Here is a 14,766-nt window from a genome sequence, read left to right on the forward strand (position 1 = left end):
GAGTTTACGGTCGTAAACTGTCCTGACCGTGAACTCGATGATTTTCGAGGAAATTTCAAGTTTTTCGCGTGATTCCTGGTTTATTCCGAATCGTATAAAATACATATTATTTATTTAAATCTTAAGGTCCTTCCAAATTAAGAAATTTGACGGAATTAAATAAAAACCCAAATTTTATTAACGGAAACTGGGTAAGGATAACGGGAAAAGTTTCGGGTTGTCACACCTGACCCACTCAGTCTATTTGTATCACAGGTGTCGATACGAAGCTACTTTACACTGAGAGATTTAAAGGAGATGTAGATCACTAGTGTAAATAAATGTAAGGTCTGTTTATGCTTATGTTTCAGTATTGACGATGACATCCCAAAGTTTTAATATGAACAAAATACATTTCTTCGGAAATGCTTTGATAATATATTTATCATGTTTTTCTGGGAACAAATTTCGCAATATATTTATTTAAAAATATACTCTGATTTTCAAATAAAGCATAAACAAATCGGTCTTTTCTGGCCGTGAAATTTGGGGATGTCACATGTGCTTACGGTTTTCGATTTATGTTTTGAATATTTATGGTTTCAAAGGTAGGAGCTCAAGATGATTGCAAGGCACACACCACCTCGTTCCGCGTTTTGTGATTTACTATGATTTCATATGTCGATTGATACGCTTGTTTTATTGGGTTTGTATCGATGATGTTTTTGGAATACTTATTTTATTAATTTAAAAATGGAACTTCTGTGTCTTATTTTTGGGACGTTACAAGTTTGTATCAAAGCCTTGATTTGATGGATTCGAACATACTCTCGGGTGTGTCTGAACTCAAACTGAGGATTTTGTAAAGTTTTTCAAAAATGAGAGAAAAAAATTATTTAAAAAGGAGAATACATTTTCTAAAACAAGAAAGGGTGTGGTGCATGCAATCTACCGAACTCAAGTAAGTTTTCCCAAAATACTCATACATGTTATCTGTTATGATTTGATTTATGAAATTGTGAACCACATGCTAGTTGGGGCTAAGGATCTGCTCAGTGTTTGCATGATAGAATGTTAGGAGAGATGACTTGTATTCCTATTGTATGAACTTGTAGATTTGCATGCTAGTTTTGATTGGTCAGTGATAAATTGGTCTGATATGTGATGTCTTGTAGCTTAGAAAACATGAGATGCTAGATTGTGTATAAATTGTATGCGTAAGACAGTCGGCAGTGAGTGAATGTTCCTAACATAAGTTATGTGTGAGATATTAATTAGTGGAATTATTTATATTGTTGATTTAAATATTTAATACGATGAATACTTTATATATATGATAAAGATATTAATAAGTGGAATTAATTAATTTTTAATTAATAAAAAATAAAAACATCACAATGATACATAGAATTTAGGTAATTCAAAAATCTCATAGAAAACGATACGTGTAAAAATGATTTTCATTTGTTACCATAGAAAAGTTAAAACTTACTACCAAGTTCTAATTTTGAGAACTTCACTTCCTCTAATCTTTGATTTTGTAAGTTGTAAATTGTAATGAAGTAAATAGCGATGAGATTCTCCTTTTCGGCGGAACACGTTTTCACAGGTTCAAAACAAAAGAGCGTGCCCCACAAGAACTAAAATCCAGAGAAGACGGTGAAAATCAACAATTAATTGGGTCGCAAATTCAGCTCCTTGCGTGGGCCTTTTTTTCGATTGATAATCCCATTAAAGTCTCACTGTACTTTCACCTAATCTCTCTCTGCCTCTGTGCACCCTAGATAAAAACACTCAACTATACAGGTGATACATGAGCTCCAGCTCTCATAATTTGGTTTTATACGCAACCGACATCCCCAAATTCCTCTAATCTCAAAATCTGTATCCTGTAATCCCCCTATTTTCCACTGGCAAGAAATGGGTAATCGATTTAGTTGCAAGACGAAGAACAATAGTAACGGGTCAAAGAGTAGTAGGAGATTCGGTGGGGGGAATCGATCACAGAGGAAATTGCAATCAGATGAGGAGTTATTACACATGCAAGCTTTGTCTCTTGCAATTCAACACCATCAATCGTCTCAGCGATTCGATGGTTCTTTGTCTAGACGAATTGGATCCACCAGTTCTCGCCGCCGCAATAACCCCATCTCGGATCCGACCTTGACTAACCCCAAACAGCAAAAACAGGTCACTTCATTTATATCCTTTTGCTTTTTCTTTAGTGGGTTTACTTTGCTTATTTAATATGTTTAATTTTTGTGAAAAAGCGTGAGGGAAAAAGTTAATTTGATTTGTTTGAAGAATTCAATAGCCTAAAAAGGAGCTTTTTCTTTTTCTTTAGTAGTATCTTGATAATCATATAGCCTTTCTGCAGCGTTGACTATTTCTATTGGGTTGCTCCTTTGTTCTTTTAACTATGCATTCATACCGGTTTTGCCTTTGAAGCAACTTTTAAGCTTTTTGTGTTTTTTCTCAAAGGGAAGCTTCTATATATCTAACAATTTTGTTTCAAGATAATGGCTAAATTTATGATGTGTTGAGAAGGGATGAGTAGAATCGGAGATAAATGATTACAATAGGACTTGTTAGTACCATAAGTTCATATCTTCATTGAATTTACCATTCAATTTCCATCTATTGTATATGTTCTCTGTTGTTGTTGTGTGTGATTTGGAAGTATGGGACACTGCTTGATGTTTATGAGCATTGATAGAAGCTTTTAGTTTTTGGTGCAAAATCATAAATGAAATAATTTATATCTCCAAAAGGAAAACTGTAAATCAGTTCGTAAATTTCTGCATAAGTACATTTTCTGCACTAATGGTGAAATCATTCTGTAAATTATCCATAACATTGTACTTGAAAAACTCCACCCAATTACAACATTGTACTTTCATTTATTGTCTTATCAGGACATTGTATTTTAAATATTCTCCAAAATACATTGCTATAATTAGGTAGATCTTTCAAACTACAATGGTGTGAGAAGAAAAAATGAAAGTGTTATGCTATAATACACGAATAAGTGAAAGTATGTGGCTATTTCTTGCAATTAACACTTTTTTTTATATTCAGTCACCAGAATTCTTGGAGAATCTTGAAACGAAGAAAATTGTTTTGATACATGGAGAAGGATTTGGAGCATGGTGTTGGTATAAAACCATTGCTCTTCTAGAAGAATCCGGAATGCTTCCTACTGCATTAGATCTTACTGGATCCGGTATTGATTTGAAGGACACAAACAATGTCACTACACTTGAGGACTATTCAAAACCACTAACTGATTATTTGCAAAATTTACCCGAAGATGAAAAGGTAAAACATATTTCTATTCTACCTCTTTTTACTTTTAACATCATTACATGATTGTTTTTTATAGCTTGGTTTATCTGTAAACATTTGTAGGTAATTTTAGTGGGACATAGTAGTGGAGGTGCTTGTGTTTCATATGCATTAGAGCATTTTCAAGATAAGATTTCTAAAGCAATCTTTTTATGTGGGACAATGGTAGCCGATGGACAAAAACCCTTTGATGTTTTTGCTGAAGAGGTATGTATTTTTTGCACATTATACATATTGTTTGGTGTTCACTGAAAAACAGCTTATTGGATTAAGTCATGTAGTATATAAATTCTCTTTTTGCAGCTTGGATCTGCAGAACTGTTTATGAAGGAATCCAAGTTCTTGATACATGGAAATGGGAAAGACAATCCAGCAACTGGATTCATGTTTGAGAAGCAACAAATGCGTGGATTGTATTTCAATCAGTCACCTGCAAAAGTAATATTCCACTCCATTTATGCATTCTTGATGATTCATGAAACCTGATATAAGAATTTATTTCATGGAAAGTTTATTATAAATTGATGGATTATGAGTGATTGCAGGATATAGCTCTGGCTATGGTTTCAGTGAGACCGATCCCACTGGGACCCATAATGCAGAACCTGTCACTATCGAAAGAGAAATATGGGAAGGGGCGTAGGTTTTATGTTCAAACACTTGACGATCATGCCCTTTCACCAGATATTCAAGAAAAGCTTGTAAGAGAAAATCCACCAGAAGGTGTTTTCAAGATCAAGGGTAGTGATCATTGCCCTTTCTTCTCTAAACCACAGTCACTGCACAAAATTTTGCTGGAGATAGCTCAAATTGCATAAGGGTCGAGTGGGGGATATGATAGAAAGAAACTGAGATGTTTTGTTTTTATGTATTTATTATATTCATATTGTTATCAAATGTTTTAGAGTTTAAGTTGTTAATTTGTTCATAGGTGCCCGGTTATAAAGAACATCAATATAGCATCCCTTTTTAATTCCCAAAGTGTATGAGGTTGATTTTAACAATAATTATTACAAAGAGAACCCCTTAATGTCCCATAAAATCCATATGAGGGATAATTGTGATTCTATAGTGGCTGGCTTTTGGTTTGGGGGTCGTAAATTGGGGATAACAAATTTGGGGGAAAGTTTGTTTAGGGTGAGTAAAAACAAAATTGAAGATTCGGAACTGAAAATCATTAGTTTGGTTTTTGGTTGTTACAAAAATCAAGAGGTTTGGTGTCATTGTTCTTTACATAAAAACTGAAACCCAAATCGAACAACCAAGAGCATAATGTTTTATGTATAAGTCTTATTAATTATGTTAAAATTTAATGTAATTAATATACAGTTCTTTTTTTTTTTTTTTTTCTTTTAGTGGTACCTGTCAAACCCACCTTTGTCGATCAAATGGGGGCAAATCACGGATCATTAATAATATTTTAGGCAATTTTAGGCATATGGGAGACCTTGGATCCTCCGTGCACTACCCTCCGTTCTAAATTTTGCACTTCAACCATAGAGACTAAAAATTAAATTATGAACATACATATATGTCTTGTATCAATAAATTACTTTTCTTTTGCTGAACTTTAATGAAAAACACAAAAGTAAAAAGAAAACATGAAAAAAAAAAACCTTAACTCAAACATAATCCGTATTTCAAAGTCCAATCGATTTTTTTCGTTTAGCGAACCAAACATTGCTTCTAGCTTTATTTTTCAAAAAGTTTTATATTAATAATCATAATCTTAAGATTGAAACCAAGAGAATCGATGAAAACTAGTTATAGGTGGCATATTATGCTTACTTCGACACCCTTTATGTAAATCTTTTTTACTGACAAGATTGTGATTATTAATATGTCACCTTTAACCAGTTTTTTTTTTCAATATTCGGCTATGTTTGACAGATTAGTTGAAAAACTAGCTAGTAACTGAAAGGGTAGTCGATAGCTGAAAAGTTAGCTACTAGCTTATAAGCTAGCCAACAAAAAATGACATTTAGTAAAAACTAACTTATAAGCTAGTTGAAATATATAAAATGATATAAAAAGACATTTAGAAAATATATATATTTTTTTTTATAATTAGTTAAGGATATATTTGGAAATTTTTTAAAAGACTCTTGAAAAGATAAATCTAATTAGTTTTTTAAAAAGCAAGCTTATCAGCTACTTTTTGGCTTGCCAAACATAACGCGCCAAACACAACCTTAGAATACCAAGTTAAAGTTTAAGGACCATACGATATGATTTCCATGACCATTACATGCAATATTTTTTGTCATTTGGGTTTCAATTAATGTTTATTCATCCCTCATAGACGTATTATGTGTGTATGTGTCACACCCCAAAACCGGAACGGCGGAAACGTTCGGGGGCGGAGGACGTCATGTACAGTATCATAACAATGCAAAGTAGTAAATAAGTAACAACATCATCCATTGCATTAATAGTATAATTTCATACAAGTGTGTTCTTTAATAGTAATAAGACACCAAAAATGAATAATCAAAATAAAAGACGAGTCTTGAACATGCTCCGTCTTCTCAAAACCTGCCATCAGTACATGTCTACTGGTGACCTGAGAATACAAGTTATTTTGAAAGTGTAGATCAGCATTTAAGTTGGTGAGTCATAAGTATTTAGTGTCAATGTTTGTATAAGTTTGATGAAAATGTTTGTGAATGTTCATTGTAAATGTTTGTATATGTTTGAAAAACTCCTAGAAAATCCTATATTTTCTACTAGTATAAAAATAGTCTTTTACCAAGACCCGACTGTTTTGTATGTTTATTTCTCTGTAAAAGTGGAAGCTTTTCCCAAATATGACTATCGTTACTAGAATATAGTTTTATATTACCCTTTATGTGAGAAGATCACAATTTGAATATAATGGGAAAAATGTATGTGTACTGTAGTATTATTTGTATTAACTACTGAAGTAATAACTACCTTAAAACCAATGGTTTAATTAAGGCAAAATGTGATAAGATTGTTACCATACTAAACCGACTATAACACGACGATGAAAGACGTCGGAAGAAATGACATTTGGCACCCGTAGACTTGTAAGTCCCACTGTAGCGAACAGCAAGGTGTAGGATAGTCAATCCAGTATAGATCTATACGCAAACTCACGCTCTCCCTCCAGGAGATTTTGGTTACAAAACGTGACATAACGAAATGGTCGATGTGTCATGAAGTAGTATCTCACATTATGTTATCTCTTAATCTTGTTATAGTATACTTGTTATAGTAATAGTATTCTATGTATAGTATTCTCTGTATAGTATCCTTTGTATAGTGTTCTCTGTCTAGTATTCTCTGTTATAGTGTTCTCTGTTATAGTGTTCTCTGTTATAGTATTTGTATATGATAATATTCTCCTAAACTATACCTATTATAGTTTACTAGCAATTTCTATAGTTTGAATGAAGGAAGGTATGCCTTTGTTACCCAAAGGTACTGAACTGATTGATAGTACTTTTATATCTACATATGTATACATAATATATAATTGATATTTAAACGACCTTCGGACAAATAACCGATACTTTCAAGCCACATCCAAACAAGGAAAAGGAAATTAAGCGAGTTATCAGTCCTAAGTCCTTTAAACATTTCTTATATAACTATACATATATAGACATGCATTTGAAAATATATAAGTTTAAAAAGAAGTTCTGTAAAACATTTGAAGAGTTTAATAATAAATATTGATGACTTGATTTCAATTTATAAAGCGATTTAAAAGCAGTTTGATTGATAATACAGTTTGAAAGTATAAGAAATCCTTTGTTTGAAACACAGTTTGAAGTATATGAAACCCTTTGTTTGAAAAATAGTTATAAATCACATGTGATTGATTATATAACTAACATGTTTTCTACTTGTATCCCCCCCCCCCCCCATAAAAGCATTTAAAATCATTTAAAAGATAGATTAAGGGGTATGAACTCACCTGTAGTGAGTGATACGGAAGTATGTTTGGAAATAGGATGTAGAGTGTCAGGTGAAACCTTGAGCACACACAAAGATCCTAATAAACATATAATGACATGTATGTGTATTTGCTTAGTGTATAAGCAACTAATTATAAGGGATAACACCCTAATAGACTAGGAAACTCTTAGATTGAAGGGATACAATCACATATGATTGCATAGCTAAGGTATATGGCCACCCTATAGAGTTTACGGTCCAAATGGCATGACCATAAGTGTTTACGGTCCAAGTGGTTCACGGTCTAATGACCTTATGGTCATGGAGTTTACGGTCTAAGGAGATCCAACCGTAAACTCATCAAATCTTGCACAAATGATGGTTTACAAGGGCTGCATTCAAAGGCATCAGATTCTAGGGACCATGCTTAGCCTTAGGAAGGGTTTAGGGTCTCTAATGCACCTTTCATTAGAGTTTACGGTCTAAGGAGATACTCTTAGACCCTAAACACCTTGTTCTTGGCTAAAAATGATGTTTTCAAGGTGATTAACTAGTGATTCTAGTATATAACAAGCTAAGGGTAGTGTACTTACTTATTAGAAGCTTGTAAGGGTGATTAGGATCCAAGAACACCAGTGTGTGTTCTTGGTGAAATGAAGAATACTTGAAGATCTATCAAAATGAAGAGATTTCATGGATGAAATCATGCATAACCACTAGATAAAGAGATGTAACAACAAATCAAATGAAAGAATTCTTACATTTTTGGAAGATCAAGATGAAGATCTTATGATACCTGAGAGAGTTTTCGAGATTTTGGCTTGGAAATGAAAGAAATGATCAAAATGATCATAATTTATGTATATATAGGGAGTTTACGGTCACCATGACCGTAAGCTCTAAGCTTCTTGACCGTAAACTCCTTTTGAGGAGGTTTACAGTTTGCTAGCTGGTTTGGAACCCTAACTTATAAATCCAAACACTGATTCCTTTGATGCACTAGGCTCAGAATGCTCAAACAGACTCTAAACAGTGCTAAAAGTTAGCAGAAACAAGTCTGACTTTGATTGAAGTGAATGGTTGTACAAGATAGAAATTTCAGGTTGTCACAGTATGTATGTCTATTCTCTAATGCATGTAGTAATTGATGAGTTTGGTTAGCAATTAGTAGAGTTGTGAGGTTAACTTGGGGTGGAAGAATATCACATGCATATTCATTTACGTAAGGTTCATATTATGATGATATATTATTAATGGTTATATAATATTTACTGATGATGTGATTTTTGACAATGATTTGATATTCAACAAATGTTTGTGGAATGTTGATGATATAATATCTATTGTGTATAAAAAGTTTCTTCATGACTTTAAAGATCATATAAGACGGTTGTTATTCTACAAAAATAACCCATGCATTTTTTTTTTCCAAATATATTTGGTGAACTTAAATGTCAAAAAAGAATCCTTGAAGGAGTAAAATTGAATATACGAAATAGTGTAAGGACCAAACTGATTAGGGATATGATAATTTTACCCTCCGCATACAACTATATAAACGAACGCAATTAGGGTTTTCATATCTTTTAAGCCAGACGCCTCATCGCTCCGCAGCAAACAGCCGGACTAAACCATCTTCATCGTAGGTTTGTGTTCTATTCCTCCATCGTCCTCTTATGTATATCATAAATCTATACTATTGTTATTCTCCATTATGAATTGTTCAATTGAATTCCGCTCGAAACTGTTATTTATTTATTTTTTTTTATGTAAAACCTATGTTTCCGAAATGCGCTCTAGCACTGGCTTCTTTCCGATTAGATTCTCACTCTCAATGATATTTTTAAAGTGATTTATATTTTTCAGTTCGTAATTGATATGCTTGTTTTAGCTAGCGAAAAAAATTTGCTACTAATACCGACTAGAAATGTAGAAGTTTCATCGATTTTCTAATTTGTAAAGAAATATGTTGGAATTTTAAAATTGTTCTTGTTTAATAGGTAGTATTCGTTAGCAATGCCGGAGTCTCTTTATGGATGGAGCTCATACGGCGTACATGTTATCCTGTTCGATTATTTGTGCAATGTTTCTATGTTGTTGCCTCACACATTACACATAATTGCAAGCTTTTTTACATCAAATTTGATCTTTCATTCGTTCAGTTAGCTTCGATCATTAAAGCATTTTGCTTGCTATTCTTTGTAAAGATTGATTTTTTGTATGTTTGTTGTGTGAACTTACTTCAATAACTTTGAACTTAAAGTTAATAACAAGAATTTGGGCATTATACTGAATTATATAGGGATAATCCTTATCTTTATAGCTAATCTTGGCCTCTAATTTTGTCATTCTTTTTGTTTCTAGATTTAACGGTTGTCAAAAGAACTTGCAAACATGCAGAACGAAGAGGGACAGAACATGGATCTTTATATCCCAAGAAAATGGTATGGTTTTAAGCATGTATATTTTGCATTATAAAAGCAACAAATTGTGAAATTAGCTCAATCTATTTTTTGCTTTTCCAGCTCTGCTACAAACAGGCTAATTACCTCAAAAGATCATGCTTCAGTCCAAATCAATGTAGGGCATTTGGATGAAAGTGGCCGATATACTGGTCAGTTTTCCACATTTGCTCTCTGTGGTTTTGTCCGTGCCCAGGTTAGTTTCGTCATTTATCATATGGCATGTTTATAGCAAATGACTTAGTCTGTGATCATGTTTTATTGATATTTTTTCTTTGTATTTGTTTGTGTGTAGGGAGATGCTGATAGTGCACTTGATAGGCTGTGGCAGAAGAAGAAAGTTGAAGCCCAGCAATAGATTGCTTTACCCCCATTGGAATGTTGAGTTTTTCTTGGTGGAATTTTGTTGGACTTTTATTTAGATTCTGTTTCACTTCTATCCGGGAATGAAAGATTGCATTTAGTTTGAACATCAAGTTTGGAGTTTTATCTCAAAGTTGTGTTTTGGGGGTTATATTTTCACTACATATTTATATTTTACTATTATAAAACAAACCAAACAAAGTAAGTTTAGTTGAACAAACAAAAAAATATATAAAAACAAACCGATTTTTGTGCACTTATTTATGAATTGATAATTGTGAATGAAGAGATATTTGGGCAGAGTGGCAGAGATGACTGATCTGTAAAATATATTAACCCTCTATTCAAAGCATTCTAAATCTGAAAGTTATTATAAAATTTCTCAATTCTAAACAAAATCATTGAGATGATGAAACGGATTACTGAATGTAAGCAAGTGGATTATGTTTTTTTCATTCGGTTTCTTCAATGAACAAATTCGTTATGAAATGTTGCTTTGTTTAAAAACAAATTTTTTTTTGTAAAGTAATGAAACTTTGGTCTTATTTATTAAAAAATCACAACTTTGTTCTTTTTGAATAGAAAAAGAGAACGGAAAATTGTTAACATCACCTAATGAAAAAACAAATCTAAAAGATTTTTCTACATACTCTAGGCATATTAAAGAATAATTTATTAAGTTTCTTTTCAATGTTTTACTGAATTCATTCAAAATTTAGTAATAGGTAACCGTTATCGAACCTGATTCTCATCGGTTTAATGCATGATCTAAAACTTAAAAAAAACACTGTTGTTGGTCCAACGAGTTCCATCCAATAATCTAAAAACCAACTGGTTTGATTTTGGTACCAGTTTTATGAAATTTGGTTGGATACCTGCCGATGCGCAATCTAGTATTATAAAAAAAATTTAATTAATGTTATAAAATAACTAATTAGCTTGAAATATATTGATTTAATGGCCTTTATTGCAAATATATATAGATATGCCACAAGTAATTGCCCCTACGTGTATTATAATTTTAATATAATCAAGAATAAATAAATTATGCACTAATAATACGCAAATAGTTGTGCAAAACTCATGTTCTGGAAAGCATGTGATAATGGAGGGGGAGCGTCAAGAAGTCAACCCTTGATTTCAAATTATTAGACTTTCTCGATTTCATTGACTTCAAGAGTCGATCGATCTTCTTTTTCAATCCACGTTGATATCTTTGACCTGCCATGCAAATCCGATACATCCAATACAACCTACGCCACATGATACTTCGAGTCGTTTGTGGGTAAAACATTGGACATAATAAAATATTTTTATACAACTGTCTTCATTTTTTATGATTAATATTTTCTATTATAACATGTAATTTATTGATGTAATATTTTTTTGTTATTTAGTAACTAACAAACCAATCTTGCTTTCTGTAAAAAAAAAAATTATAAGCCATCAATATTTTTAGAGCCTTTATCAAATTTATCAAATTTAATTGTGACCCTAATTTATAATGTAAAAATAATCAATTTTTAATAAGGAAAATAGGAAGTTGAATAATCAAAAGAATCAATTTTTAATAAAGAAAATAGGAAGTTGAACAATCAACCAATACAACCCATATAAATAATTCAATCAATAATTGAACCTATAAAAACTTAAGAAAATGCTACAAAAAGAAATTTGAAAAATATTATCAACAATTTATCAAAAACCAACTACAATTTATCACATTCCCATTGCTATCTTTAAAACCAACTACAATTTATCACATTCCCATTGCTATCTTTTTTTCCTCTTTAAATTGTAAATATTATAAGGTCGGAACCCACAACCTTCCAGATAATTATGTCATGAAATGGACTGTTTCACGCAGAAGAGCTATTCGAGCTCCGAGAAAAAGAAGGGACCGTCAAACAAGCCATCAACGCCCTCTCCAAACACGAAACAACTTCACTCATACACGGTCGATCTCTACCCTCCAAAGTCACACAATCAACTGCTAAATATCCAACATATTTCACCGCCTCAATTTCAAAAGGTGTAGGCGGGGGAACTTTATGATCTAAAATTCGATGCATCTCCTCATGCACAATATACGGTACCACCACATCCACTACATTCCTCCTCTCTCCCGCCTCATTCTTGTGAATCGCACGAAGCCCAGATAACAGTTCCAACAAAACAACTCCAAAACTATAAACATCACTCTTAGCATTCAACTGCTCAAACTTGTAATACTCCGGGTCCATGTACCCAACCGTACCCGCTGCCCGTAACGAGAGGTGTGACCCATCATCCGGCGGGCCCATTAGCGACAGCCCGAAATCCGATACTTTTCCAGTCCAATCACCATCAAGCAAGATGTTGGAGGACTTAATGTCACGATGTATGATCGGTGGTTCCGCGTAAACATGAAGATACTCTACTCCGCGGGCCGCGTCTAAAGCCAATTTGATCCGGGCGGGCCATGACATGATGTTTGAGCTAAAAAATTCGTGTAAATGTTCATGAAGGCTACCGTTTTCCATGAACTCGTATACTAACACGAGTTCATTGTTTTCTTCACAAAACCCTAGTAATTGGACTAGGTTTTTGTGGTTAACACGCGAGAGAAACTCGAGCTCGTTTACAAACGCGTTGTCTGTATCTTCTTGGCGCTTTTTTGTCCCCCCAGGAAGGGAGGAGGAGGACGTTGACTCGGCCCGTTTGACCGCAACTTTTTGACCGTTGGGTAATATGGCGCGGTAGACCGAACCGAAACTTCCGATCCCGATTCGGTTTTCATCGGAGAAATTGTCAGTTGCATTGATGATTGTTTGTAAAGTGAATTCTTCCAAGTGATTTGCGTTTCCTGTACTAATTAAATGTGACAACTTCTTTACGAGAATCCGGTTTGAAGTTTGAAGTTGTGATGTGATTTGGATGTCTTCCATTGGTCCGGAATCGTGGACCCGGCTACCTTCGTTTGATTTGCAGAATCTGAAGATGAGAAAGATAAGAACAGCGAGGATTGATGAGCAACCGACGATTCCAACCACCAAGAAAGCAACCATTTTGGTACTCCAACCACTGTTGCGCGGTGGTGGAAGTGGTGGCGGGACAATCGGTGGGACTGATTCCGGCGGGTCTTGATTGTAAACACACGGCTTGCAAATCATTAATGTTCTGCTGCAAAATGATCCGTAGTTTGGAATTGTACCACAATTGCATGTGGTTGTGCATAAACCAGGAATCACGTCTGTGAAAATTATAGAATTTGAGTTCAAAGATTCATCCCCCCAACAGTAGAGCGAATAATTCGAAGTCAAAATCCCACAAAAAATACCGCGATTTGACTGCAATGCTTCGAAAGAAACCTGTCGTAGATTTTCCGGCAAACTGAAACCATTTCCGCCCCAACAAATCACTGTTCCATTATCCCTGATTGCACAAAATCGATTATCTCCCATGGAAACTGATTTGAACACACCATTTGGTTTCGAAATCATAGCGTCTCCCCAACAATCTAAACCACCAGTGGAATTAACGGCACAAACACGATTATATCCGGCGGAAATCACACTGTAATTCCCCACCGGAGAACTGTTAGTGATGTTGAAAGTATTACTGTTACTTCCTACGCACCTTATTTCTCCAAATTCAGAGAACCCACAAACGTAATTCTCTCCAACTGTAACACTGGATCGGAATTGAGATCGATTGACGTTGGAATCATCATTGAATTGATCCCATTGCCAACACAGGAGCTGATTGGTAGCACTAACAATCCCGCAAACATGAGAGTCACCGGAATCAATGTCTTGGAGAGATGGGCCAAGGTAAACCCTCTTATACAACGTACTTCCATTGTTGAGAAACCTCCAGCAAACTATAAACGAAGTGGGTGTTGTTGATGGATTCGAGAACGGCGAGCTTAATGCACAGAGGAATCCAGCTCCGCCCACGATTCCAACGAAGGGATACCTGTTTCCTTCGTTGATCGGAAGTTGAAATCCGTCGGGGGAGCTAGTAGTGGTGCAATTGAGGCGGGTCTGTTGTTGGGTAGGGGATTTAGTTAACGCACAAATGAGGGTTTGGTTGGAACTGATGTGGGAAATTGATACAGTTGGAAGCGAGGAGATGGAAGGGAAATTGAGAAAAAGGAAGAAGGCTAGAGAGAAGAGAGCGAGGAGGGAATCCGCCATGGAAGTGCTGGTTTCATGGTGTTTGTGCGTGTATGTGTGGAGGTGTGTGACTGTGCAAACGCGGTTTGTTCGGGATTGTAGAAAGTGAAGGGGGGAGTGAGAACGAGTGAATGACAATTTAAGCACGGAAAAATGTCTATTTCCTACGACACTCCAAATACTGGTTCAATTATAGTATTTTATAAGATTTATAAACATTTAAACAGTATTTTTTTAAAACAAAAAATATACTAATATAATTTTCAGATTCATATTCATTCGATATATTACTCAATATAATTGTTGTTAATCATGGTCCGGGCCATGCGCTGAAAATCATATGCCTTGTTTTTATAAGTTTATTGTAGCTGTAAAATTGGGATACGATTTATCACGTTATTAAATTATTGTAAACCGTATTTTCTATTAGATTAATATGTTCATTATGTTTTCTATAAAACATAAAATCGTGTTTTACTTTTTTTTTTTTTATCAATTTATATATCAAGTTGGTTTTTGACATGATTGTCGACAAA

General features: G+C 34.1%; 3 protein-coding genes across 3 annotated transcripts; 2 read left to right on the forward strand and 1 right to left on the reverse strand.

Annotated features, from left to right (window-relative positions):
* The first annotated feature begins 1,633 nt into the window (after positions 1-1,633).
* On the forward strand, positions 1,634-4,297 carry LOC145119457 (putative methylesterase 12, chloroplastic). The gene is made up of 5 exons (XM_079055148.1): positions 1,634-2,169; positions 3,058-3,297; positions 3,388-3,531; positions 3,628-3,762; positions 3,870-4,297. The coding sequence occupies exons 1-5, from the start codon at positions 1,900-1,902 to the stop codon at positions 4,140-4,142; spliced, it is 1,062 nt and encodes a 353-aa protein (XP_078911274.1). The 5' UTR covers positions 1,634-1,899; the 3' UTR covers positions 4,143-4,297.
* Positions 4,298-8,818: 4,521 nt separating this feature from the next.
* Positions 8,819-10,186, forward strand: LOC145119545 (small ribosomal subunit protein eS21y-like). The gene is made up of 4 exons (XM_079055246.1): positions 8,819-8,894; positions 9,613-9,692; positions 9,774-9,906; positions 10,006-10,186. Exons 2-4 carry the CDS (start codon positions 9,643-9,645, stop codon positions 10,066-10,068), a joined length of 246 nt encoding a protein of 81 aa, XP_078911372.1. The 5' UTR covers positions 8,819-8,894; positions 9,613-9,642; the 3' UTR covers positions 10,069-10,186.
* A 1,560-nt stretch (positions 10,187-11,746) lies between these two features.
* CCR4 (CRINKLY4 related 4) lies at positions 11,747-14,368 on the reverse strand. The gene has a single exon (XM_079055344.1). It carries the CDS (start codon positions 14,249-14,251, stop codon positions 11,933-11,935), a length of 2,319 nt encoding a protein of 772 aa, XP_078911470.1. The 5' UTR covers positions 14,252-14,368; the 3' UTR covers positions 11,747-11,932.
* Positions 14,369-14,766: the final 398 nt, after the last annotated feature.

The sequence above is a fragment of the Lactuca virosa genome, chromosome 1, assembly GCF_052849685.1.
Source record: "Lactuca virosa cultivar CGN04683 chromosome 1, Lactuca_virosa_CGN04683_v6, whole genome shotgun sequence".
Classification (NCBI taxonomy): domain Eukaryota; kingdom Viridiplantae; phylum Streptophyta; class Magnoliopsida; order Asterales; family Asteraceae; genus Lactuca; species Lactuca virosa.